The sequence below is a fragment of the Triticum urartu genome, chromosome 5A (genome assembly GCF_056163025.1).
Source record: "Triticum urartu cultivar PI428250 chromosome 5A, HENAU_Tu73, whole genome shotgun sequence".
In the NCBI taxonomy this organism is placed as follows: Eukaryota; Viridiplantae; Streptophyta; class Magnoliopsida; order Poales; family Poaceae; genus Triticum; species Triticum urartu.
The window spans coordinates 541,487,660-541,514,998 of record NC_141877.1 but is presented as its reverse complement, the minus strand read 5'-3'; the positions used below and the strand labels follow the sequence as shown (position 1 = coordinate 541,514,998).

General features: G+C 44.9%; 1 protein-coding gene across 3 annotated transcripts; it reads right to left on the bottom strand.

Annotated features, from left to right (window-relative positions):
- Positions 1 to 676: 676 nt before the first annotated feature.
- On the bottom strand, positions 677 to 13,464 carry LOC125510385 (uncharacterized). 3 transcript variants are annotated; one of them, XM_048675544.2, is made up of 22 exons: positions 13,070 to 13,454; positions 12,110 to 12,875; positions 11,868 to 12,002; positions 11,274 to 11,362; positions 11,073 to 11,162; positions 9,960 to 10,719; positions 8,787 to 9,637; positions 8,388 to 8,658; positions 8,176 to 8,293; positions 6,125 to 7,623; positions 5,966 to 6,040; positions 5,655 to 5,787; positions 5,436 to 5,538; positions 5,274 to 5,363; positions 4,083 to 4,466; positions 3,872 to 3,967; positions 2,169 to 2,306; positions 1,957 to 2,100; positions 1,697 to 1,786; positions 1,407 to 1,589; positions 1,275 to 1,319; positions 677 to 1,018 (listed from the first exon to the last, which is right to left on the bottom strand). In XM_048675544.2, exons 1-22 carry the CDS (start codon positions 13,154 to 13,156, stop codon positions 884 to 886), a joined length of 6,282 nt encoding a protein of 2,093 aa, XP_048531501.1. In that variant the 5' UTR covers positions 13,157 to 13,454; the 3' UTR covers positions 677 to 883. The 3 variants fall into 3 exon arrangements, with proteins under 3 accessions (XP_048531501.1, XP_048531500.1, XP_087377705.1); XM_048675543.2 differs by having other exon boundaries at positions 12,110 to 12,872; XM_087521579.1 differs by lacking the exons at positions 677 to 1,018; positions 1,275 to 1,319 and having other exon boundaries at positions 1,447 to 1,621; positions 13,070 to 13,464.
- Between the last annotated feature and the right edge of the window lie 13,875 nt (positions 13,465 to 27,339).

Below are 27,339 nucleotides of genomic sequence, written 5' to 3'. Positions count from 1 at the left end.
GATCACGAGTTAAGAAAAGAGTGTTCTGCTAACAAAAAAATAGTGTTCTTGGCTTTGCATGGGTCAACGCATCGAGGCTGTCTCAGCAAAGCTTATAGCGGATAGGTCTAACCTCAAGACATCCTTCCTCCCAGAGTATATAAAAGATAACCAAACAAGACTTGCGCATTTCAGACTGAACATCATATCAGCGCCTTCTCCCAGCCTCAGCCAGACGCAAGGAAGAAAAAGTTCAAGAGAGTTTTGACAGATGACAGCAACCCGTTCTAGAGCCAAAGCTGCAACTAATGCAGGGTGCATGTAACTCGGCCTTCTGAACTACTCCCCCCGTCCCATAATACAAGAACAATTTTGAAACTAACAGCCTGCATACACCCTGCATTAGTTACATATAATACACCTGCATTAGCTGTAGCTTCGGCTCTAGATTCTTATATTTGCTTTCAAGATGTAACAAATTGTATTTGGTTAAAAGCATAATTGATGGTCAATCATTTGGCGCTCAAAACAGTTTCAGGATCACTAGAATGCAACAATTGTGCCCAAAACTATGGAAACAGTTTAACTAATACTACCTCTGTTTCTAATTGTAAGACGTTTTGGCAGTTTAAATCGAGCTGCCAAAACTTCTTATATTTAGAAACAGAGGGAGTAATATTTTCTAGTACAATTCTCGTGGAGCAGAGGTTCCCTAAATCATGAATCACATGTTCAGAATACAAGTCCCAAGTCTTTTACATACACTGAAATAGACGGCACAGAATTACATGTTCTCGTGGAATAAAAGCTCCCTAAATAATGAATCGCATGTTCAAATTACAAGCCCGAGTCCTTTATATGCACTAAACTAAATAGACGGCACAGACGCACGTCAGCCAACTAACTAGTTGAGATACCGCCTGCAGCTAAATGATCTACAGAAGCAAGGGATTCTTTCGCCTTCATCCTCTTGGTTGAAGTGATAATCATATGTGATTTCCTCCCCTGGATCTATGTGGCGCTCCGAGAAGAACACTACCTGTATGGTCAAAATGGTCATTTCAGCTCATAATAGTTGGTGCCCACAAGAATGTGTAATAATCCATCCTAGAATGAGCAGGAGCTTTGGTCTAAGATCAACATTGGAAAAGGGTTGCCTTTGTAAGGAAATTAAATACCCCCCCCCCCCCCCCCCCCCCGGTCCCGAAATATAAGATCATTTTTTATACTATGATAGTATAAAAAATGATCTAACATTTTGGGACAGAGGGAGTACATGTGACAAAGGTGTGTACCTTCTTCTCGTTCTTGACAGAGATTATTTTTGCGACGCAGTTTGGCTGGTCCGACAAAACATCAAAAGAAGCATGTGTCAGGAATACTCGCTGTAACTGGATCAGGATACATGGACAGGCAAAGCTTACTACCATGCATGAGTGGTTGATGAATCTTGCAATCCCACCCTTGCGGGTGGCGTCGATAATATGCTCCTTGTCAATCTTGAAGAAATAACAGACGCTCTTGTACTGTTGCCGTTTCCCAGAGTGGTACTCGATCTCTCTTTTGTCGGCAACGCGCTGCCCAACAATTTCACCAACATACTCTATAACCTGAGATATTTAGAGGCAGATCTATGAAATGCCTTTATTTGCTAAACTGTTAAATCTGAATATTTCACATCGAAAGGGAAAACAAAAGATAATAGTGACAGAATTACCATGGAGCCACGCGGTATAAACTCTGATGTGTAGAGGCCAAGTCCATGTATGCCAGATTTATACACAACCAAATGCTTCCATCCTTTGGACTGATTATAAATGGAGACAAAGACATACGTAAATCAGTAAACTGATTTGTCATACCAGCTGACACTGTAATATGCAGCAAACTTTGACGTCTCTCCATAGCATACGCGACAATATGCAGTATTGAAGATAATCAGCTACAATGCAGTACAAGATTACTTGAAGGAGCTACCTGTCTTCTTATGCAAGGCTTTGATCCGTTTATCCGTAGCCAAGCATTTATCTGTTCTTGGGAAACACTGCACTCACTACTCTTCACTTGAGGTTTCTTGTGATTAGAACCAGAACAGCCTTCACCCTTTCGTCCTTTAAAACCCTGTTCCACAGGAGTAAAATTAGTTATATGGATTCTGATTTTCAGGCAATAAAGTTCAACCAAATTACCTCTGTGCGTGCACATGTCCATTCATTGCTTCTCAAGCATTTCTCAGGATTAACACGGTTAGTAGCATGATTCAGGCATCTCCCATAAAAACCAATATATTCATTATGCTCGCCTTCTGGATCACTTTGCAACAGACCCTGTTGAGATACCACAAGCAACAATCAACTTTAAAAAGTACAATCCACCAAGGCAATGGTAAAAATGTGATCATCATAATGTCATCTGTCTATTGACTTGTCTATCAAATCACTACATCTCCATGCATTAGGTTTATCTTTTGTGCAATCAGCATCACATGTGCCCGCACAAAAAAAGGAGCCAACTGCAATTTTCGCGAACATAAAAATGAAACAGAGGTACATGAGAAAGAAAAGAAAATGACACAGAACCTGACTCATATCATTTTATTTAAGAAACGCTGCATGGAAAATTATCTAGTGCAAAACATCCCTTCTTAGACTGGAAAACTATCACTAGTACAGTAAGTTTACAAATAAGCTTGACAAGTTCACATATTATAGTTCCCTAAAAAAACATATTATAGACATTCAGTGTATGCATAACATGATGAGAAGTGGGTATTGTGCATTCCAATTTACTAAGCGAAGAAGAATTCACAGAAGCCTATATCCAGAACATCTTCACTGGTGCATAATTTGACATAACTAATCCATCAGGCCATTGCTAGGAATAACAAAGAAAATAACACATCCACTGAAGCAACATTTAACATTAACGTTTCCTCAGTCTAGTGCCACAAAAAACTATGAAGCCAGAGTGCAATCAACATTCATTGCTTCTCAAGCGTTCCTTAAGCCACAAAAAACTATGGGATTATAGTTAGCTTTTTCCTTTGAGAGAGTGGACTCCCAGGGACATTGCACCCACGATCAAAAACATAGCAAATAAAAAAAATCTGAAACTTTGTGGCTTCAATTATGACCAAATGTTTTAGGTGCTTGCAAAATTTGGTGGACAAATGACATCCGAGGAGCTCTGTAAAAAAATGTGCTCAAACATATGTGCACTGTTTGAGCAGGATTTGTATTTCGTTTGTATGGAGATCATTTGATGTTATTTGGCCACCAAAGTTTGCAAGCACCTAAAACATTTGTTCATAATCAATGCCACGAAGTTTCAGATTTTTTTTTTGCTATTTGTTTTGATTTTACTGTTCATCATGGGTGCAATGAACTTGGGTGTAGCCACTACTTTTCCAGAGAGTGGTATTTCTACTCCCAGGGACATTGCACCCATGATCGAAAACATAGCAAATAAAATAAATAAAAACTGAAACTTTGTGGCTTCGATTAAAATACAGCTGAAAGGATATCTCAAAATCTTTTCTAGATGACCTGCCAAACATTCAACCTTCAAGCTATAATCAAGTATGACAGTCATGATCTGGATACCTATTTCCGGGTAGCAACATTAACATACGCAACCATGCAAAAATGAAGCAGTACTCCTCAGTCTATATTATACGACTGTGTTTCTCTGGATTTTGACGCCCAAGAAATTAGTTCTCTTTTTCATCCATATTTAAAAAGTTAGTTTTTTTCCCTCAATAAAAGATTTGATTTTTTTCGATAAAGAAAAAGAAACATGATAAGAATATGCATGAAGGTTAGATGAGCATGGATGCAACAAGTCGATCTGTTGAGAACATGTGGTGTGGCTGCCCTTAACAAAAAAAGCTTACCCTCTGGTGGGCACACCAAGCATGGAAGGTCACCGAGCAATTCACATCTCGGCACATCATGAATGAACCCCCAGCTCTGTCACACATCGAACATGCCTGATGACAAAGGAAAATGCAAACGATCAGGGCAAGAAAAAAGTACATCGGAGGCTACAAAATTTGTCATGAGAGGTACTATTGTGTGTCTGATAACTTAAAGCAGAGAACTCACATAATCACTTTTGGCAGGCAAAGCACCAGATAGATCGAAGGCGCTCATTGTGGTGGGATTTGGGCATTTTGTACCGGGTGTCCACAGACCACAGACCACATGGACCCACCGCGACGTTTGTGGAACGAGTAGACTTGAATTGTGGTTCGCAGTCCATGAGCTGCTGACGGTGTTCTCCTCATGTGCATTGTCTACTGACCTCTGTTTATCTACTCTAGATACGTTTTCCAAACTCGTTGATCTTGACGCATAAGATGGATCGTGTTTGACATGTTTATCTGCTCGTGATGTAACTCTCAGACCTTTTCGCAAACTTGTCAGGATTTTTTGAGCGTTCAATGCCCTTGTCATGGCTCCACCTCCATAGCCACATAAAACGCAAACCTGAAAGAAAAAAAACACAATGGAGACCAGTAAGCAGCACTTCTTATGCCACAGAAATAATCACAACAATACTCAACAGATTTAACATGGAGGAAATTAAGGTCATTAAACACCACCATGAACAGATAGTTCTATAGGAGGTACAGCAGCTACATGTCGTTTCCAGTAACATACTACTAGCACATAATTGCAAGGATTATCATCTGATGGTTTATGTTAATGTAGTCAGTTCCAGATATTAGACCAGTAAGGCTTGCTTACCCCTTAGCAGAACCACAAGTGGATAACTGATGTAATGTAGATGCCTTTAGTGGCGGAATGACAAATATCCTTAGGTATGGCATCCATGCATAATAGAGTTCCTCTTTCTGATGCAATCGAACTCAGAAGGCATGTGCAAACAAAATGGGGCTTACTAATAGACCTCAGATTTCTACTGTCTAGATGCTCCATATTGTATGATCCTTTTAGTGCAAGAAAGGCCACCCTAACCTCCCAAAATATGTACATCATCCTTGACAATCTAAATCAGCTGTTCATGGTTACATTGCATAAGGACGATCAGATTAGATAAGACCACTTCTAACAAGCGATGATTTAACATCATTAGGTAGTAATCAATAAATAACCTAAAGTGCTTAATTAGTGATGAGAAGATGAACTAGCAAAGCCCCACCTGTAATTTGCATATACGAGAATTCACAACACTTAGGAATGTAAACTACCACAACGATGCTTGTACAGATAACATAAGGCATGGATATACTAAATAGACAGCTAAAAAAATTTAAGAATGAATTCGCTTACAGTGTCCTGGGCATTGGCCTTGGTCTTGCAGGGTCTACAGAACCATTGGCCTCTTGGAACTTTTAGAACACCATAGCAAGCTTGGTGCGCCTACATAAGATGCATAGCACCTATGTAAATATGCAGTAGTACTAGGTACAGGTAAGAAATAGAATGACTGACTTTGACAAAGCACTTGCTGCACTCCATCAACTGATTGCAAGGCTCCAGGTATGGAATTCGACAAACACAACATGAGTCAGCTAAGCCAAGCCTTTCTTTGTACCTGTGCAGAACTTTGTTAGATCAGCCAGTAAAGCAGCATACCTTGACACATTAATAACATATGGTATCAGCCATCTTTTGTGAAAATCTAAAAACCACATCTAGTGGAACTACAACCTTCCAACATTCACTTCGCAGGCTTGAACCACATTTTGTTTATCGCCACAAGGACCACGTGCTGATCTATTTGCAGATTCTTCACACTTCTTAATCCTATCAACAGATACACTTGATCTTCGATTCCTAAATCCTGCAAATAGTTGGTCCAATATGTTAGTAAAACAAGATTCATTTAGCATCCCATGTGGAACTTAAGAAACTGAGACGTTGCTCATGTTTATAGTAATTAATATCTTGCATTATATCATCACATTTTCCAGTATGTACTAAAAAAAGCAAATGCCATCAATATTATAACGAAGTTTTACCCTTTCTTGATGTTTGCACTGAAAGTTGGCTTGTCTCCACATCTGTTGGGCCAATAGGCTCACCTTCCCCAAGATCTGAAATGAAAGGTGTTTTCATATTTCCGATTTTATGAAGAAATCACTACCTTACTACTAATTGGGATATTTCCAGAAATATACCGATGCAGGGTCTTTTGCAGTCACACTCAATGTTTGGTCTCAACCTCAAGGCATTAGGTGAATATCTACTCTTTTTGGAACTCTGAATTCCATCTTCAGCTTTTGAACTGTAATTTTGATTACCAAACGAATATTTACCTACAGGACGAACTGCACTCTTTTCCTCACAAGAGTGGATGTTTTCTGTGTTGCAGGGGGTTTTGACAGCATTGCATCTCTTCGCCTTTTTAAGAACCAGACTAAGTGGAGCAATTTTAGGAATTTTTCTATTATCATCTGTTATCCCTGTAGCAATTAAGCTAGAATCAAGAAGGGGAACCTCACTACAAACATTTTCACTCTTAGGTTCATTTAAAATGCAGTTGATAGAAACATATTTAGGCGGTTTTCGAGCAGACATTCGGCTCCCTTCCTGTTGATGTTTTGTTCTAACCAGAGTGCTCATATCCTCTACTTGCTTCTTCTCATCAGAGGAATTTAATTCTCCAACCATAATGCCCTCACCATCTGACTGCTCACCACCTTTCAAAATCTCTTGATGGGTGTGAGAGCGTTTCACTGGCTTATTTCGTTGCATGGTAGTATGCTTCCGTTTAATTTTTGACACACTGCAAGAATATGAACTAGCCTCATTCTGTGGTCGAGGAGGGTCTCCATTTTCGGATGACTGCAAGGTAATTTTCCTAGTACAATCATCTGATACTAAATATTCCTCAGAGCACTTCAATCTTCTTGATTTCCTTCGTGTTTCAGAACGTTGTTGCTTGCCCTTATCTTTGAGTGTAATTCCGTCAGAAATCTGATAATATTTTCTCTTCACTTTAGATGTGTCCAAGTGAAATGTAGAGGAACTATTTAGGGACTTTTCACATCCTGTACTGATAGGCACATCATAGCTTGACGACAAACATTTCTCAGTTCTTGATCCTTCGTCAAACATGAGCTTTTTGTGTTCAACACCATATTTATCCGCACACGAGGATGTATTGTTAAATTCAGGTGATGCTGGAAACTTTGTCACCACAGCACTGGAGGATCCAGAAGAAAAACCAGACTTTAGTCGCTCTTTACATACACCAGAACCTCTACAGGAGCCATCTTTCTCCGTTACAGCTATATAAGACGAGCTGGCATTGGCCACTGATTCTTCTGATACATTCTTCAGTCTCTCTGATATAGGAGCGAAAAGCTGGTTTGTCATTTTATTAGAGACAGCTTTCAACAAAGGTGTTTGTGCACTGCTTGAGCACTGGCATCTTAACTTTTCACTCTCTCCCACGCATTTGGTAGGCAGTTGCACATCATGCTTGCACTTTTGTAAACTACTACCACTTTGGTCAATTCTGTCATTGCAGTGCTTTGAAAAGCCACAACCTGTCAAACATTTTGAGACTACAGAGCAGCAGCATCTGCCATCCCGACATGGACCTGGTTCTTTCTTATTAGGTGCATCAAGCAGAGGGCATTGGGTCAAGCTGTTGGTTGCATGTCCCATGGAACTGTAATAAAAAAAAAGAATGTCAAAGCAAGCATGGAAATTCTACCTCCGTCCTGATTTATAGGTCCCCTTTGTAGTTTGTGTCAAATTTTGACCAAAGATTTAACTAACAAAATGTTAATGCATGTTAACAAAAATTATATCGTTGGATTCATATTTGAACATAGTTTTCAATGATATAATTTTTGGTGACATGCATGAACATTTTGTTAGTTCAACCATGGTCAAAATTTAGCACGAAATACAATGGGGACCAATAAACCAGGACAGAGGTAGTAGCTGCAAGAGCACATTTTGTATAGTTATGAAATAAGTATATGGCACATGACAGAGAAAGGGCATGCCACCAATGAAGCGATTAATCAGGCTAATACCTAATCCAAGTTTCAAGTTTGCTCAGAGAAAAATATCCGGTACCATGAGCATGAAATAGAGTGTTACAACAACGATGGAGCTGAAATATTTTTCAATAACATGTAGTGAAGAAAGAAATTGTTCATAATGCAATGCCGACAACCAGAACTCGTCAAAAAGCATAGAAATATTAAGTTACCTTCTGTAATGAAACCCATCAGGAGAGCACACATGGCAAGAAGGCTGCAAGATATAATCTCCAGAACACAGCGATGGCCTTGGTATGAAAGTGGAGCAGGTGCAAAGCTCATGCAACCCTGAAAAAATAAGAAAGTATGCCACTGGAGTAAGACAAGCCATCATTCAAGAGAAGAAAAAATCAATAAGATAGTTGTCTAACACAGAACCCACCTAGTTTATGGATTGGAGCACCGTCATTCGAGAATTGAGTTCGGCACAAGTGACCAGCTCTAGAACCAAGTCTAGAAACATCTTCCTGAACTCTGTAACAGCATCGATGTATTGATTTTTCTAACATTGATTGATCATGTTGGCCAAAACTAGGTAGAAACTCCCTAGATGAAGAGCAGGAATTTCGACAATGGCAGATGATTTTGGCAACTCTCGAACTTCTGTGTGTGCATGAGTCGTCTACACACTCAAAAGTATTGTGTCCATTGGCCTGCATAAAATGGTTGGAGCATCAAAAAAATTGAAACATAAAACAATCATGCTGGTGCTTGATTGTGGTGCTGGCAGTTATCTCTTACTTATGATATGTCAATGTGTGCAAGTGCAAGATCAACTCACCGTTTTATCACATATACAGGGAGCCTGATGGGATATATCGCTTGCATGATTGCCGGTCCTGCAATTTGCAGGACATGGAACTCCTGCACAAATTTTGGAGCTTCCAGCATTAGGTTGGCTATGCAGCAAATGCGACTGGCAGTCACTATGGATTAAGGGCTCATGACTATTTGCAAGAGGTACAACTTTTGAAGCATATCCGCTGGGTGCCACTGAAAGAGCAATGCCATCTGATATCCTTTTCGTATGAATACTGGTAGAGACCAAATTAGAATGATTATCACTGGCCCTTGGCTCAACTTGTCTATTTGCACTTTTTGAATGATAGGAACTATATGCACCATCACAAACTTTGGAGCTTCCAGCATTAGGTTGCCTAGGCAGCAAATGCGACCGGCAGTCACTATGGATTAAAGAGTTCTGACTATTTGCAAGTGGTACAACTTTTGAAGATCCACTGAGTGCCACTGAAAGAGCCCTGTCATCTGATATCCTTTCAGTATGAATGCTGGTAGAGGCCAACTTAGAACGATTATCATTAGCCCTTGGCTCAACTTGACTACTTGCAATTTTTGAATGATAGGAACTATATGCACCATCCAGACCCTTAGGAAGGCTATGCTCGCTACTTTTGAGAATATCATCGATGGCTTCACTATTCCTCTCAAGATGCGAAAGAAATATTGAGATAAACGAATTCTTGGCTGCTGCATCTGTAACCTTGCCACCTTCAGAACGGTTGATAGCATTAGCAACTCCATTAGATTGTTCGCTAGTTCCTCTACCAACTGGTGGTTCATTATGTTCCCCCATATTTTTGCTGACCTTGACTGTTTGCCTTGGACAATGATCTGCACCAAAGAGTAATGATATTATTTAGATATACAGGTGGGGTAAGGGGGATGCTCTCACAGGCAGTGCACATACAAGGATCAAACTTGATGTTTCTGCTGTGGTGTTCTAAATCATAGCAAATTACTTTTGTCGTTCATCAACTAATTTTATTATTGCTTCTACCATTTACGCACTTCAGTACCACTAAAACGAAGTCTTGGCATAGCTAAGTATACACAAAATTGCAGATGCCTGATCAGTAGTTATTGCAGGTACTTTGTAACTTGAATGGCAATTGACAGCAAAAATAATGAAAGAAGAGCATAATAACAAACTCACTTTGAGTTACTGATGGCAGATGTGACTGAGGTCTCTGAAAATCAATTAATGTTGACTGGGCCGATGGAAATAGGGCAGTCAGAGATTGATGATAAGAGGATTGCCCAAGCTTCAATTCGGTGTTCGAAGCACTGCTCAAACTATCTTGGAGTATTTTGTTGGGAAAATTATATCTGCCTGCCCTAGTATCATTGCTAAAAACTACTGGAGATCTTGGAGCTGGATTACGAAACGAGGCACCAAAGTTATTCTCCAAAAGATCTGCATAATTATGTGACGAATGATTCCCATTGTGATGTGCACTCGTGCTTGCTGTAATATATGGGCTTCCACTTGGCCTGCTAATTTGGTTTAGGTGCACTGCATTAAAAGTATGGTTTTTAGCAAGCCCTAGATTTGTTTCAGAATTCTGCAGTAAAGCAAAGTTCCTGGCAAAGGATGTGTGTACATCAGCACTCCTGTAATATGTTTCATCTCTCTTATTCCCTAGCTTTTCAATGGTAGTGTGCCCTCTACCCTCATTGTGCAGATCATTGGAATAAACTGTTCCACTTATAGGTCCTGTGCTTTTTCGTAGATCATTTGAATAAACTGTTCCGTTTATAGGTCCTGTACCTTTTCCATATCCATTGAATAACCCCACTTTTTCCATACTAGTGTTTCTCACAAGGAGACTTTTCAGCCTGTATCCTTCTGGAGAAGGATCTATACACGCCCATTCTGGCCGGTCACAATTACTGTCAGTAACATATGATCCAACCTACATGAAAAGAGAAGTGGAAAACAGTTAACACACATTTGAAGTAAAGGCTTCGCATAACTATCAGGACATGTTGGACTGCAAATGTGAGGAATATATAAAAGTAACACTTATTTCTTGCTGCTAGAATGCATCATCTCTGACTAACCATTTTGCAATTCACATCAAAGTATCATCATGCCAAGTGCATGTTCGATTTAATTCCTCTCACAGTCAGACATAGAATCACACCACATGTGATACATCGTAAGTCAGAAGTTATACAGCTAATTCATGGTGTCCGAAATGGAATTAGTTACCAAGTAAAATATAATAGATTGAGGCACAATTAGATGTAATCATCTAAAACTTACCCCTACGCAGTATTTGAACCAATGTGCAATACTCATGCCATTCTCCATGAGGACAATTTCACCAGCTTTTTCTGCAGGCCCTCCTGCATGCTACATCAACAAATGTATGCAAGTTAAAACTTTTATCGACAGGAATATTTCTGTGAAGTCGAGTATGTGCATAATAAAATACAACAAGTTAGGGCAACAGTCCTGTAGTACCTCACAAAACTTAGCTACAGACATCCTCAGCTGATGACATGAGCAAAGAACTCCAAAAAGCCCAGCATCACCCACGAAGAGCTCTCCACCTGTTCAAATGCCAATAGAAGAACTTTACTGAAAGAAAAATATACATTTAGTGATCATAATAGTTTTAGGCAGCAGGATCAAGAGATTGAAAAAAGTTAACAATCCAACTAATAATCAATCCCAGTTTTCTCATTTGCACCAAATTAATACTAACCAAATGCCGATGTGGGGACATAAATAAAGATTTGCTAATTGAGAGTCATATTTAATCCTAGATGATTTGGAAACCTTTATTCAGTCATCAAGAGACAGCTTTTAAACTTTTTGACGCAATGCAGTAATGTCATGATCACTTGCTGCACAAGCTACGAGCAGAGATGCTATGATCAAGCACTGCTCATCGTACGTAGTTCAGTGGCCAGGTTTCCAGTCAAGGCCATACCAGATACAAGGGGTAAAAAAAAATGCTTACTGTAACAATGATCTAGCCATTCAATGACTACCTCCCCCACGACAAACCGGTAGTCAAACTAGGTTGCAGATCATGTTGCAAGGTGAACCCACCGACGTTCAGACAGGAGACGCGGATACGATCCGTGAGAGGCGTGGGCTGATGGCGAGGGGCCGGTTTGGATGCCAGCTTCTGCATCATTTGCGCCGCACTCGAATCCTGGAACTGCACGGCGCCGTGTGGCATCCCTGCATGACAAACGCTGAGGCTCATTACATACACCAAACCATTAAGTGTGCCCATCAGGTCACTGCTGCATTCAGTCTCACTGCTAACTGAGAGTTCAGAAGCATACCATCGATGGTCGAAGTCGAACTTTCCCCCGGCAAATTAACTTGCACATTAGAGGAGCTCTTGTTGAGGAACAATGCCCCCAAGGAAGACTGCTCAGGGCCGCTGCCGGCCGACAGCCCGTGCCTCGGGTACTTTGGCAGCGCGCCGCCGAGCGGAGTATAAGCGCGAGCAAGATCGATGGCACCCGCAGCAGCATTGTTGGCATTGCTGGCGCTGGGGGTGTGGAGCGGGGACTTGAGGTCCGGCGCACGGCTCAAATGGGGGTAGCTGTAGTAAGTCCCGGGAGCTTGAGCGAGCAGGGGGTTGCTGCTCCGCCCGGATCTCGCGGGCTGACTCCACGGGGTCGGTGTCGGCAACAGCCGGTCCGGCATTGCCGGGGTGTGCAAGGCGAATCGGTCCGGAACTGCCGCGTGGCCCGGCCTTGCCGCGGTGGTGTTGAGCGCGAACCGGTCGGGCACTGGCGCGGGGCTCGGCCCCAATCCGCCCGGCGTTCCCGCGGGCTGGCTCCACGGGGTAGGGTTGGGCAGCAACCGGTCCGGAGCTGCCGCGGGGCTCGGCAGCGATTGGCCCGGCACTGCCGCGGGCCCCGGCGGCGATTGGCCCGGCACTGCCGCGGCGGTGTTGGGCGCAAACCGGTCGGGCACCGGCGCGGGGCTCGGCCCCAAATCCAATCCGGCCGGCGTTCCCGCGGGCCGGCCGTCGGTGAGGGGTTCCGGCGGCTGCGGGGCGGCGGCGAAGGGGCGGAGGCGGTGGCGCGGGTCCGCCTGCTGCAGCAGAAGAGAGGCAAGGCGATGTGAGGACCTCTTCTTCTACCTTGGAACTGGAACAGTGAGGGGGGGAGCAGAGCAGATCGTCCCCAAAGAAGAGCAACCCCAAATGAAGAGCGTATGTCGCTCGTAAACCACTGTCACGCGCGTTCTCATGCCCCGGGAAACCCCCGCCCGCCCGAATGCGTGCGTACCTGGCTCGGCAGCGTCGTCGGCGCCGGCGCCGGCGCGGCGGACGGGCGCGGAGGCGGCCACCGCGCGGGCCACGCGTCGCCGTCCATGGCCCCGACCCCGAGGATGGGTGGGCGGCGCGGCACCGAGGGATGCGGCGAGGAGAGGGCAGGGGAGGGGAGCGGTGAGCACGGCCGGGCCGGCACAGGGGCGTGGTCGTGGGAGGGGTGGGGGTGGTGGGCGTGCAGTGGCAGCGTGGAGTGTGGACTGTGGAGTGGTGGTGGTGGTGGTGCGGGGAGCAGAGCGGACAGGGCGCAGCAGAGAGTGGCACGTGCGAATCGTGCGTCGCGCTGCAGCGGGATGGGGGCCTGCGCATTGGCTGTGTTCCTTCCATGGTTGGCTCCATCGCCCACGAGTCACACGTCGCCTCGCTAACCTCCCACCCCTGCCTTTCTGTCTGTCCAATGCAAGGAGCTAGCCTGCTCAAATCATCTACGGCCGGACGCCCGGACCCGCCTCAAACGTCCGGGGCAGACAGCCCGGTCATTGAGAGCAACTTTAATTAGGCGAAAGTGACCGTGTCGGTTTGGGTCGGCACGGACAAAAATGACGATTCAACGCGCCGATCAAAACTCAAATCGTGTCCGCCCGGCGTCCGCCCCGACCCATTTCTGGCCCAAAATTGCGCCTGGAATGCGTAGGCGCGGACATGCCGCGCGTCTCCTCGTCGTCTGTCGTGTCCCCACCTGGCAGCTGCTACCTCTTGAACACTGCGTTGGTTTTTCCCGAAAAGGAAGGGATGATGCAGCAAAGTAGCGTAAGTATTTCCCTCAGTTTTTGAGAACCAAGGTATCAATCCAGTAGGAGGCTACGCGCGAGTCCCTCGTACCTGCACAAAACAAATAAATCCTCGCAACCAACGCGATAAGGGGCTGTCAATCCCAACATGGCCACTTACGAGAGTGAGATCTGATAGATATGATAAAATATATTTTTTGGTATTTTTATAATAAAGATGCAATGTAAAATAAAGCCAAAGTAAAGAAGCAAAGAAATAACTAAGTAGTAGGAGATTAATATGATAAAGATAGATCCGGGTGCCATAGGTTTCACTAGTGGCTTCTCTCGAGAGCATAGGTATTCTACGGTGGGTGAACAAATTACTATTGAACAATTGACAGAATTGAGCATAGTTATGAGAATATCTAGGTATGATCATGTATATAGGCATCACGACCGAGACAAGTAGACCGACTCCTGCCTGCATCTACTACTATTACTTCACTCATCGACCGCTATCCAGCATGCATCTAGAGTGTTAAGTTAAAAACAGAGTAATGCCTTAAGCAAGATGACATGATGTATAGAGATAAACTCATGCAATATGATGAAAACCCCATCTTGTTATCCTCGATGGCAACAATACAATACGTGCCTTGCTGCCCCTACTGTCACTGGGAAAGGACACCGCAAGATTGAACCCAAAGCTAAGCACTTCTTTCATTGCAAGAAAAATCAATCTAGTAGGCCAAACCAAACTGATAATTCGAAGAGACTTGCAAAGATAACCAATCATGCATAAAAGAATTCAGAGAAGATTCAAATATTGTTCATAGATAGACTTGATCATAAACCCACAATTCATCGGTCTCAACAAACACACCGCAAAAAGAAGATTACATCGAATAGTTCTCCACAAGAAAGGGGGAGAACATTGTACTGATATCCAAAAAGAGAGAAGAAGCCATCTAGCTAATAACTATGGACCCGTAGGTCTGAGGTAAACTACTCACACTTCATCGGAGGGGCTATGGTGTTGATGTAGAAGCCCTCCGTGATCGGTGCCCCCTCCGGCGGAGCTCCGGAACAGGCTCCAAGATGGGATCTCGTGGATACAGAAAGTTGTGGCGGTGGAATTAGGTTTTTGGCTCCGTATCTGATCGTTTGGGGGTACGTAGGTATATATAGAAGGAAGGAGTACGTCGGTGGAGCAACAGGGGGCCCACGAGGGTGGAGGGCGCGCCCCCTACCTCGCGGCCTCCTCTTTTGTGTCTTGACGTAGGGTCCAAGTGTCACGCCCTTGATGCGGCTATATCTCCCACGTGTTGAAGCACGACTTAGAGGCATAACCGCATTGAAAGCAATGTCGCAAGTGAGGTAATCTTCACATAACCCATGTAATACATAAAGGAAAAAGGTACATAGTTGGCTTACAATCGCCACTTCACATAATTACATGAATAAAGCATTACATCATCCAGATACAATCAAGGTCCGACTATGGAACCAAAATAAAAGAAGAACCCCAAATGCGACAAGGTCCCCGATCGACCCCAACTGGGCTCCACTACTGATCAACTAAAACGAAACAACACAAAGGACAAGATCTTCATCGAGCTCCTCCTTGAGCTTGGTTGCGTCATCTGCTCGGTAACATCGGCACCTGCAAACTGGTTTTGGAAGTATCTGTGAGTCACAAGGACTCAGCAATCTCACACCCTCGCGATCAAGACTATTTAAGCTTATGGGTAAGGTAAAGGTATGAGGTGGAGCTGCAGCAAGCGACTAGCATATATGGTGGCTAACATACGCAAATGAGAGCGAGAAGAGAAGGCAAGGCACGGTCGATAAAACTATGATCAAGAAGTGATCCTAGAACAACCTACGTCAAACATAACTCCAACACCGTGTTCACTTCCCGGACTCCGTCGGAAAGAGACCATCACGGTTACACACACGGTTGATGTATTTTAATTAAGGTCAAATTCAGGTTTTCTACAACCGGACATTAACAAATTCTCATCTGCCCATAACCGCGGGCACAGCTTTCGAAAGTTCAATCCCTGCGGGGTGTCCCAACTTAGCCCATCACAAGCTCTCACGGTCAACGAAGGATATTCCTTCTAGTGGGAAGACCCGATCAGACTCGGAATCCCGGTTACAAGACATCCTCGACAATGGTAAAACAAGTCCAGCAAGACCACCCGCTGTGCCGACAAATCCCGATAGGAGCTGCACATATCTCGTTCTCAGGGCACACCGGATAAGCTAAGCGTACAGGAGCCGACGTAACCCAAGTTGCCAAGGGATGGCCCTGCACGGTGCTCTGGGTTGGACCAACACTCAGAGGAGCACTGGCCCGGGGGTTTCATAAAGATGACCCTTGAGCCGGCCGACTCAAGGGAAAGAAAAGGCAAGGTGGCAAATGGTAAAACCAATGTTGGGCCTTGCTGGAGGAGTTTTATTCAAGGCGAACTGTCAAGGGGTTCCCATTATAACCCAACCGCGTAAGGAACGCAAAATCCGGGAACATAACACCGATATGACGGAAACTAGGGCGGCAAGAGTGGAACAAAACACCAGGCATAAGGCCGAGCCTTCCACCCTTTACCAAGTATATAGATGCATTAATTAAATAAGAGATATTGTGATATCCCAACAAGTAAACAATGTTCCAACAAGGAACGATCTCCATGTTCCAACAAGGAACAAACTTCAATCTTCACCTGCAACTAACAACGCTATAAGAGGGGCTGAGCAAAGCGGTAACATAGCCAAACAACGGTTTGCTAGGACAAGGTGGGTTAGAGGCTTGGCTTAACAATATGGGAGGCATGATAAGCAAGTGGTAGGTATCGCAGCATAGGCATAGCAAAAGAGCGAGCAACTAAGCAAGCAAAGATAGAAGTGATTTCGAGGGTATGGTCATCTTGTCTGAGATCCCGCAAGGAAGAAGAACGAGTCCATGAAGAAGACAAACGGACAAAGTCGAACGGATCCTCACAAACACGACGTTATCGGAACTAACCCGAAGAAGCAACACCGGAAAGAAGCAAACAACATAGTAAACAACCACCACATAATCATGGCATGATGCACAATCAAGTATGATGCATGTCTGGTTAAATGAAGCATGGCATGGCAAAGTGCACAAACAATACTACAAATTAAGTGGAGCTCAATATGCAACTCCGTTGCATATTGACGGAACACCACATTAATTATTTAGTTCTCTCCCGGTTAGGTACTCAACAAATTTAAATGTTGGTTAACCTGGCAAGAGGTGAAGCATAGCAAAACTATACCATTTAAACCATTTAAATGGGGCCGGATATAACAAACAACAAATCCGATAAATCCCCATATGCATTTAGCAAATTAATACAAACAACAATTTTAAACATTCTTGATGTTGTTAACATGATGCGGATGACATGTGCAAGTTTATGCATTTTTTATTAAAAGTTTGACAAGAGTATTATGAAGCATTTGGTCGCCATGGCGGAACAAAAGGGGTGCCACGACAACTACAACGGAAATGGTGCCACGGCAACATTCCGGGTGATCCGACAACTCATTGAGATGTCGGTGCAAGAGAAAATGTGGATGAGCGGATCATGCGAGGATGGTGGGGGTAATCCCGGATACCGGGTTACCCATGGGTCGACGGCATGGCAACCGAGGAGGAACGTGCAATGACAACTCAGACACGGTTCGAACATGAGCATCTCATACAACATGCTTTCATTCTCGGAAGGTCGTTTCGGTGGTATACCTTCGAAGCATGTGTTTCGGGCGGAACGAGTTCGTAGAGGGAAGTAGACGTTCTTGCAATGGTGGTAGTGGAAGTAGTTGTTCACGCGGCGGTAGTCGAACTTGACGATACCGTTACACGGGTCTTTGGCAATGGTAGTGGTACCCATTTTGTAGTCGTGCACATTCCGTAGATGTTCGAGGTCACGACGAGGATCTTGACGTCCACGGAGTCTTCGAGGGTCGACGGTAGTGGTACTCGGGTCGTCGGCGACGGTAGTTGTTCTATGCATCGGGTGTCAAGGTACTTGCTGAGGTACTTGCCGTTCTTAGCGGTTCCGAAAACGGCGGTAGATGAACAAGACGTGTCGTCGTGGTACTTGGCAAAAATCTCAAAGAAGATGCCTGACGGTCCCGGTTACGGTCGTGTGAACGTTCAGTGAAGACGAACTTCCGGACTTGCCGAACTGAAGGGGTACTTGGCGTTTTTCGGATTCCGAAGAAGGCGGTAGAGGTACTTGGCGCTCCGGTTCTTGCGGGGTAGTCGAACTCGACGAATCCGAAGGGGTACTCAGAGAAACCGCGTAGTTGTACACCTGTTGAAGTAGTGGTACTCCGATGTCGACGATTTGTTGAACTTGGAGGGCCATCGGTAGTCTCCTGACTTGGGTCTCCGTGTACACGTCTTGACAGGTCCGGGGGTTCCCGGTGGTGGCCAGAGTCTTCCTGATGGCGCCGTGGTGGTCTAGCAGCCGCAGCAACAAGGGCGTCGAGGCCCATGGGCGCAGAGGAGATGGAGAGGAGGCCGGTTCAGCGGTGAGGAGGATGCAGGGGAGGCCCGGGCAGTGCATGGGGCTGCTGTTGTTGCTCCGGCAAGCAGGCAGCGGGTCGAGGCGCTCGGGATCCCGCGTCCAGATCGAGCGGAGCGAGGGAGCTGCGGGACGGCATGGAGGTTGAGGAAGATGAGCTCGAGGCGGCGCTGGAGCATGGTGGCGCGGTGGCCTTGCTGGAGACGGGGAGGAGGCGAGATGGCGCGGCGGCGGCCTCACCGGAGTGGAGAAGGAGGCTCCATGGGGCGGTGCTCGGGGTAGGAGGTGCGGCGCACGAGGAGGACGAAGGGGGAAGGGAAGATAGCGAGAGAGGGAGGGATCGAGAGGTAGATGGATCGGGCAGCGCGCTCGCTGTCTCCTGGCGGCGCGAGGGAGACCGAGAGGAGGGGGTTGCGCGAGGGGCTCGGGCTAGGTTTAGGTGGGAATGGGGCGGCCGGGCCTTATGAGAGGGATGGGCCGGCGCTGGCTGAGCTAATGGGCTGGCCGGGTGGCCGAGGCCCAGGTAGCTGATGCTGCTGCTTTTCTATTTCTTCAGACAGAAATACCAAAAAGGAAAAAGCAGGGGGGAAAGGAGAGGAGCTAGAGAAATATAAAAATATATTCATGATCCTGAAAATGTGCTCTATTTAACAAAATTGGTTTGGAGATTTTAAAGGAAGCAAAAATAATTCAAGTTTGAATTAAATTCAAACTTGAACCATTTTAAACCCTAACCAAAACAATTTCAAAAGAGATGAAATTTGACAGAGAGGCTAGGTGCATGGTGTTAGAATATTGAGGCAAAGATGAACATTAAAAGAGAAGGGAACGTGACACTTGCCAAAAGAAGGAAGTGGAGGGAAGGAGAAGGTGATGAAGCAAGAATCATGCATGGAACATGCAACAACTTAATATGTATGAAAAACACACAATGCACATGATGACATGAAAGATGCAACACGCAAGCAAATGACAAGGCGACAACAGCGAATAACTGGAAGACACCTGGCACATCGGTCACGGGGTGTTACAACACTCCACCACTACGAGAGGATCTTGTCCCGAGATCTAGAATGGCACCGGAGGGAAAACAGAGGAGGAAGAGGAAGAGAGGAGGTAAAACTAAGTTGCTCCTTTGACAAAAGAGTGAAACCAAAGAACCTTCAAAAGGTTAAGCCATCTCGAGAAAAGAATACAATGGAGATGAACGAAGTTGAAAGCACTCCGTTAGGAAAGAGGAACAAGGAAGAACAAATTCGAGCAGCACTCCGGTTGACAAGAGATGAAAGACTTGACAAGATGAAAAGAACTTGAGCAGAGGACACAACACTTCGGTTAAATGGATAAGCATGAAAAGAATAAGGTCCTGACAAGAACAAGAAAGAGGGTTTAAGAGAGCAACATCACAATGCCTCCGGAAGAAAAGAGAGAATGAATGGGATGAACGGAGGAGAGAACAATATCTTCTATCTCGAATGAGCTTGAAAAAGGCATCCTTAGAAGAAGGGTCGAATGGAGTTGTTGGAGAACCAACAACGAAAAGAGTAAACTTGTAGTGGGCTTATGGAGAACATCTCAAAACTATGAGGTGAAATTCTTCCACTAACGAAACAATAGATTGGCTTGATAACAAGAAGGAGACGGGAAACTTATTTCACCGGGAGGATAAAGAAGAACTTGGGTCCTTTATAAGCACCATGGATAGCAACAATCCTCAGGGAAGGCTTTAGGTGAAATATACCCAAAGATAACTCCAAAGAAGAGGTTGATGGATTTAAAATACCTCATTCTTAACAACATGTGGAACATGAAACATGAACCCAAATTATCAAGAATGACATAATACCACCTCCAATGATACGGAAGAAAGAATTGCACTCCGGATAGCAAGAAGAAGAAAACTTGAGCTCCCTAGAAAAGAATCTCGATGAAAACTTCGAGAAGGAATTAAATCCTTTAAGAACCATCATGTAGAGTCTCCATGAAGAATTCCGGTAAACAAAAGAATTACGAAGATAAAGAGAAGTTGGGAACACAAGGTGAAACCTTGTAATGATTTAGATGGATCTCCGTGATAATGTAATTGCGAGAGCTTGGGACTCCGGGAAAGAAAGATGAACAAATGAAATCAAGAATTTATTCGTTATGAACAAGCTCCGAAGGAAGGAATTGATCACTTGGATGAAACAAGAATAAGAATTATGTTATGCGTATACTTCACCAAATTAAATTGATGACAAGCAATGGATTTGGCATACTACTTATTCTCGTAGAAAGAATTAAGATAGATATAGCGCAAACTTGAGAAAATCTTCAACGAACCACTTGTAGGATTGGAAAGAATGAATGAATTGATACAATAACAAAGGAAGAGAAATCTTGAACGAGCCACCGTAAGAATTGGAAAAGAACGAATAAAACATGAAGAAACACCGGGAAGGATTAGCAAAAAATGAAGATCCTTGAGAGAATTTAGATCCATGAGAACGAAGAGATCATGAACTAATTAGAGGATATTTGAACGATGCACCGGTAAGATTGAGAGAAATAGAGCTGAAAGCTGAGAATGAATAGGTCTTCTGAAATGATGGGCTTCGGAGAATCAAACTGTAAAATACTCCTGAATTACTCCGGATGGTTGAAAAGGATTCTCACAATCGAAAATAATTATGAGAGGATGGCAACAAGCTAGCACCATGAATCTTGAAGAGAATGGAGCAAGATTAAAGAGAAACTCTTCTTCGGTCTTCAAACGCAGAGAATGACGATGAGAAACACCCCCAAATTGTTGAGATACTTTGGGATGAATAATGGAAAGGTTGAGCCAACGATGAAAATAATTTAAAAGATCTTGGAGAAATACATAAGACTGATGATAATTCATTCTTACGTCAAACATGGAAAAGAATTTGAGAGTAACGCCGGGAAAAGAGAAGAGTCAGGTAAGATCCTGGGAAAAGACCTATGGGTTAGGGCCCACTCAAAAGAAACACCATAGAACGATTCAAAAGAGAGAAAGCACCGGTAAGATTTAAATGGCTAGAATGAGACAACAACCTCGAAATAGGTTGAACTGATCTTGAAAGACAAGACGAGCCTTCCGAGATATCTTCAGCACTCCCGAACAAATGAATAGCGAGAAGTGAATTATTATGAGGTGCACCGGTATGAGAAGGTATTTGAAACAAGGAAAAAGGGATATGAGATCAAAACCGAAAGCTTGATTTGCATCCACCGGAGAAGAAAATGAGTGAAGAGTGACGAACTTGAATCTCCGTTAGAATCTTCATGAGAATCACCAGATAAGGATATTGATTGAAAAGAATGGAGAGACTTCACATCAGTAAAATGGATAGTTGATTAAGAAATTCGAGTCCTTGAAGAAAAAGGGTGGGAGGGCGGGAAAACAAAGGCAGCTTGGGACGAATGAAATGAGTACCGTTGAGAAGAACTGATACTTGATCTTGCGGATGTTGCAATGATCGGATCCACTTGAAGAGAAGCACACCGGTTAAAAAGGATTGACATGACAGACTCGATGATCAAGAAGGATTAGTATTCACATAGAAATATGAGAACACCGTTTAGAAAAAGGTATGGAATCAACACTTGACATTGAAGCAACTCGAATACCACCACTCAAAACAAAAACAAAGGATTGGCTTGTAGAATAAGCCGGAACAAACATATGATAGAGATTTCGTCCGAAGTTTTCGTGGTGGGGCCTACACAGGCTCGATCGTACAGCACCATCATGTACAAGGCAGTGCACATGACATACGAAGCGTCCCCGAGTCGGCATAGCCAAGGACTCTTTAAGACACAACGAGACCACTATAAAACCAACCGTGAATAGGCGGACCACTAGACGTCGAACCCCAATTTCGTATCACACATTTGTCGGAAAGATATCCTAAGAGCTACTTGAATTCCCACTTATAAACTCCCGAAACTTTCTGGTTATGCAATCAGGTGTTGGGGATACAGGGGAAGCATAATATCTCACCCAAATCTAGCAAATCCTACATCCAGCTGTATCCATCCTTCAACACATAACCAAGAAACCTTCGAAAATCGTCTACCTCAACCTTCGAAAAGCATCCGTTATAAAAGTTATGGCGATACTCCCGAACTCCCGCCCCAGTACTGGGTGGCGTCGAGGTTATCTCACCAACAACTGCATAAAAGAGATTTTCGATGTCGGCGAAACTAAACTCAGGTATTCCAGAACTGCAATGATAAAATTGTGACGACAACACCTCGGAGCTCAACTCCCCGGGACACTGCCACAACCCCTAAATGTCAGGAGGCACCAAGAACAATGTTCTCATCACAAAACCATCAGAACGATTCCAAGATACCCGCGTGATCCTAAAAAAATTAGTGAAAATTTGAGAAGAGAAGAGTCAAAACTCTACGTCAGGATGCCTCACCAGAGCGACGAAGGGACTGAGGAGTAAAAAGAATTCCTAAACTCTCCGATATATGATTCCTAAATGACTCAAAACATTTTTCTAGACTCAACTCGTCTGCTAATTCGATCAAGCAGTGGGGGCTCCTAAGGTCGGGGAAGGCTCTGATACCAACTTGTCACGCCCTCGATGCGGCTATATCTCCCACGTGTCGAGGCACGACTTAGAGGCATAAACGCATTGAAAGCAATGTCGCAAGTGAGGTAATCTTCACACAACCCATGTAATACATAAGGGAAAAAGGTACATAGTTGGCTTACAATCGCCACTTCACACAATTACATGAATAAAGCATTACATCATCCAGATACAATCAAGGTCCGACTACGGAACCAAAATAAAAGAAGAACCCCAAATGCGACAAGGTCCCCAATCGACCCATCGAGCTCCTCCTTGAGCTTGGTTGCGTCATCTGCTCGGTAACATCGGCACCTGCAAACTGGTTTTGGAAGTATCTGTGAGTCACAAGGACTCAGCAATCTCACACCCTCGCGATCAAGACTATTTAAGCTTATGGGTAAGGTAAAGGTATGAGGTGGAGCTGCAGCAAGCGACTAGCATATATGGTGGCTAACATACACAAATGAGAGCGAGAAGAGAAGGCAAGGCACGGTCGATAAAACTATGATCAAGAAGTGATCCTAGAACAACCTACGTCAAACATAACTCCAACACCGTGTTCACTTCCCGGGCTCCGTCAGAAAGAGACCATCATGGTTACACACACCGTTGATGTATTTTAATTAAGGTCAAGTTCAGGTTTTCTACAACCGGACATCAACAAATTCCCATCTGCCCATAACCGCGGGCACGGCTTTCGAAAGTTCAATCCCTGCGGGGTGTCCCAACTTAGCCCATCACAAGCTCTCACGATCAACGAAGGATATTCCTTCTAGCGGGAAGACCCGATCAGACTCGGAATCCCGGTTACAAGACATCCTCAGCAATGGTAAAACAAGTCCAGCAAGACCACCCGCTGTGCCGACAAATCCCGATAGGAGCTGCACATATCTCGTTCTCAGGGCACACCGGATAAGCTAAGCGTACAGGAGCCGACGTAACCCAAGTTGCCAAGGGATGGCCCTGCACGGTGCTCTGGGTTGGACCAACACTCAGAGGAGCACTGGCCCGGGGGTTTCATAAAGATGACCCTTGAGCCGGCCGACTCAAGGGAAAGAAAAGGCAAGGTGGCAAATGGTAAAACCAATGTTGGGCCTTGCTGGAGGAGTTTTATTCAAGGCGAACTGTCAAGGGGTTCCCATTATAACCCAACCGCGTAAGGAACGCAAAATCCGGGAACATAACACCGATATGACGGAAACTAGGGCGGCAAGAGTGGAACAAAACACCAGGCATAAGGCCGAGCCTTCCACCCTTTACCAAGTATATAGATGCATTAATTAAATAAGAGATATTGTGATATCCCAACAAGTAAACAATGTTCCAACAAGGAACGATCTCCATGTTCCAACAAGGAACAAACTTCAATCTTCACCTGCAACTAACAACGCTATAAGAGGGGCTGAGCAAAGCGGTAACATAGCCAAACAACGGTTTGCTAGGACAAGGTGGGTTAGAGGCTTGGCTTAACAATATGGGAGGCATGATAAGCAAGTGGTAGGTATCGCAGCATAGGCATAGCAAAAGAGCGAGCAACTAAGCAAGCAAAGATAGAAGTGATTTCGAGGGTATGGTCATCTTGTCTGAGATCCCGCAAGGAAGAAGAACGAGTCCATGAAGAAGACAAACGGACAAAGTCGAACGGATCCTCACAAACACGACGTTATCGGAACTAACCCGAAGAAGCAACACCGGAAAGAAGCAAACAACATAGTAAACAACCACCACATAATCATGGCATGATGCACAATCAAGTATGATGCATGTCTGGTTAAATGAAGCATGGCATGGCAAAGTGCACAAACAATACTACAAATTAAGTGGAGCTCAATATGCAACTCCGTTGCATATTGACGGAACACCACATTAATTATTTAGTTCTCTCCCGGTTAGGTACTCAACAAATTTAAATGTTGGTTAACCTGGCAAGAGGTGAAGCATAGCAAAACTATACCATTTAAACCATTTAAATGGGGCCGGATATAACAAACAACAAATCCGATAAATCCCCATATGCATTTAGCAAATTAATACAAACAACAATTTTAAACATTCTTGATGTTGTTAACATGATGCGGATGACATGTGCAAGTTTATGCATTTTTTATTAAAAGTTTGACAAGAGTATTATGAAGCATTTGGTCGCCATGGCGGAACAAAAGGGGTGCCACGACAACTACAACGGAAATGGTGCCACGGCAACATTCCGGGTGATCCGACAACTCATTGAGATGTCGGTGCAAGAGAAAATGTGGATGAGCGGATCATGCGAGGATGGTGGGGGTAATCCCGGATACCGGGTTACCCATGGGTCGACGGCATGGCAACCGAGGAGGAACGTGCAATGACAACTCAGACACGGTTCGAACATGAGCATCTCATACAACATGCTTTCATTCTCGGAAGGTCGTTTCGGTGGTATACCTTCGAAGCATGTGTTTCAGGCGGAACGAGTTTGTAGAGGGAAGTAGACGTTCTTGCAATGGTGGTAGTGGAAGTAGTTGTTCACGCGGCGGTAGTCGAACTTGACGATACCGTTACACGGGTCTTTGGCAATGGTAGTGGTACCCATTTTGTAGTCGTGCACATTCCGTAGATGTTCGAGGTCACGGCGAGGATCTTGACATCCACGGAGTCTTCGAGGGTCGACGGTAGTGGTACTCGGGTCGTCGGCGACGGTAGTTGTTCTATGCATCGGGTGTCAAGGTACTTGCTGAGGTACTTGCCGTTCTTAGCGGTTCCGAAAATGGCGGTAGATGAACAAGACGCGTCGTCGTGGTACTTGGCAAAAATCTCAAAGAAGATGCCTGACGGTCCCGGTTATGGTCGTGTGAACGTTTAGTGAAGACGAACTTCCGGACTTGCCGAACTGAAGGGGTACTTGGCATTTTTCGGATTCCGAAGAAGGCGGTAGAGGTACTTGGCGCTCCGGTTCTTGCGGGGTAGTCAAACTCGACGAATCTGAAGGGGTACTTAGTGAAACCGCGTAGTTGTACACCTGTTGAAGTAGTGGTACTCCGATGTCGACGATTTGTTGAACTTGGAGGGCCATCGGTAGTCTCCTGACTTGGGTCTCCGTGTACACGTCTTGACAGGTCCGGGGGTTCTCGGTGGTGGCCAGAGTCTTCCTGATGGCGCCGTGGTGGTCTAGTAGCCGCAGCAACAAGGGCGTCGAGGCCCATGGGCGCAGAGGAGATGGATAGGAGGCCGGTTCAGCGGTGAGGAGGATGCAGGGGAGGCCCGGGCAGTGCATGGGGCTGCTGTTGCTGCTCCGGCAAGCAGGCAGCGGGCCGAGGCGCTCGGGATCCCGCGTGCAGATCGAGCGGGGCGAGGGAGCTGCGGGACGGCATGGAGGTCGAGGAAGATGAGCTCGAGGCGGCGCTGGAGCATGGTGGCGTGGCGGCCTTGCTGGAGATGGGGAGGAGGCGAGATGGCGCGGCGGCGGCCTCACCGGAGTGGAGAAGGCGGCTCCATGGGGCGGTGCTCGGGGTAGGAGGTGCGACGCACGAGGAGGACGAAGGGGGAAGGGAAGACAGCGAGAGAGGGAGGGATCAAGAGGTAGATGGATCGGGCAGCGCGCTCGCTGTCTCCTGGCGACGCGAGGGAGACCGAGAGGAGGGGGTTGCGCGAGGGGCTCGGGCTAGGTTTAGGTGGGAATGGGGCGGCCGGGCCTTAGGAGAGGGATGGGCCGGCGCTGGCTGAGCTAATGGGCCGGCCGGGTGGCCGAGGCCCAGGTAGCTGATGCTGCTGCTTTTCTATTTCTTCAGACAGAAATACCAAAAAGGAAAAAGCAGGGGGAAAAGGAGAGGAGCTAGAGAAATATAAAAATATATTCATGATCCTGAAAATGTGTTCTATTTAACAAAATTGGTTTGGAGATTTTAAAGGAAGTAAAAATAATTCAAGTTTGAATTAAATTCAAACTTGAACCATTTTAAACCCTAACCAAAACAATTTCAAAAGAGATGAAATTTGACAGAGAGGCTAGGTGCATGGTGTTAGAATATTGAGGCAAAGATGAACATTAAAAGAGAAGGGAACGTGACACTTGCCAAAAGAAGGAAGTGGAGGGAAGGAGAAGGTGATGAAGCAAGAATCATGCATGGAACATGCAACAACTTAATATGTATGAAAAACACACAATGCACATGATGACATGAAAGATGCAACACGCAAGCAAATGACAAGGCAAAAGCGAATAACTGGAAGACACCTGGCACATCGGTCACGGGGCATTACACCAAGTCTCCTGGGTCTTGTTTGTTGAGAAAACCATGTTCCTGAAGGTTTCATTCCGTTTGGACTCCGTTTAATATTCCTTTTCTTCGAAACACTAAAACAGGCGAAAAACAACAATTC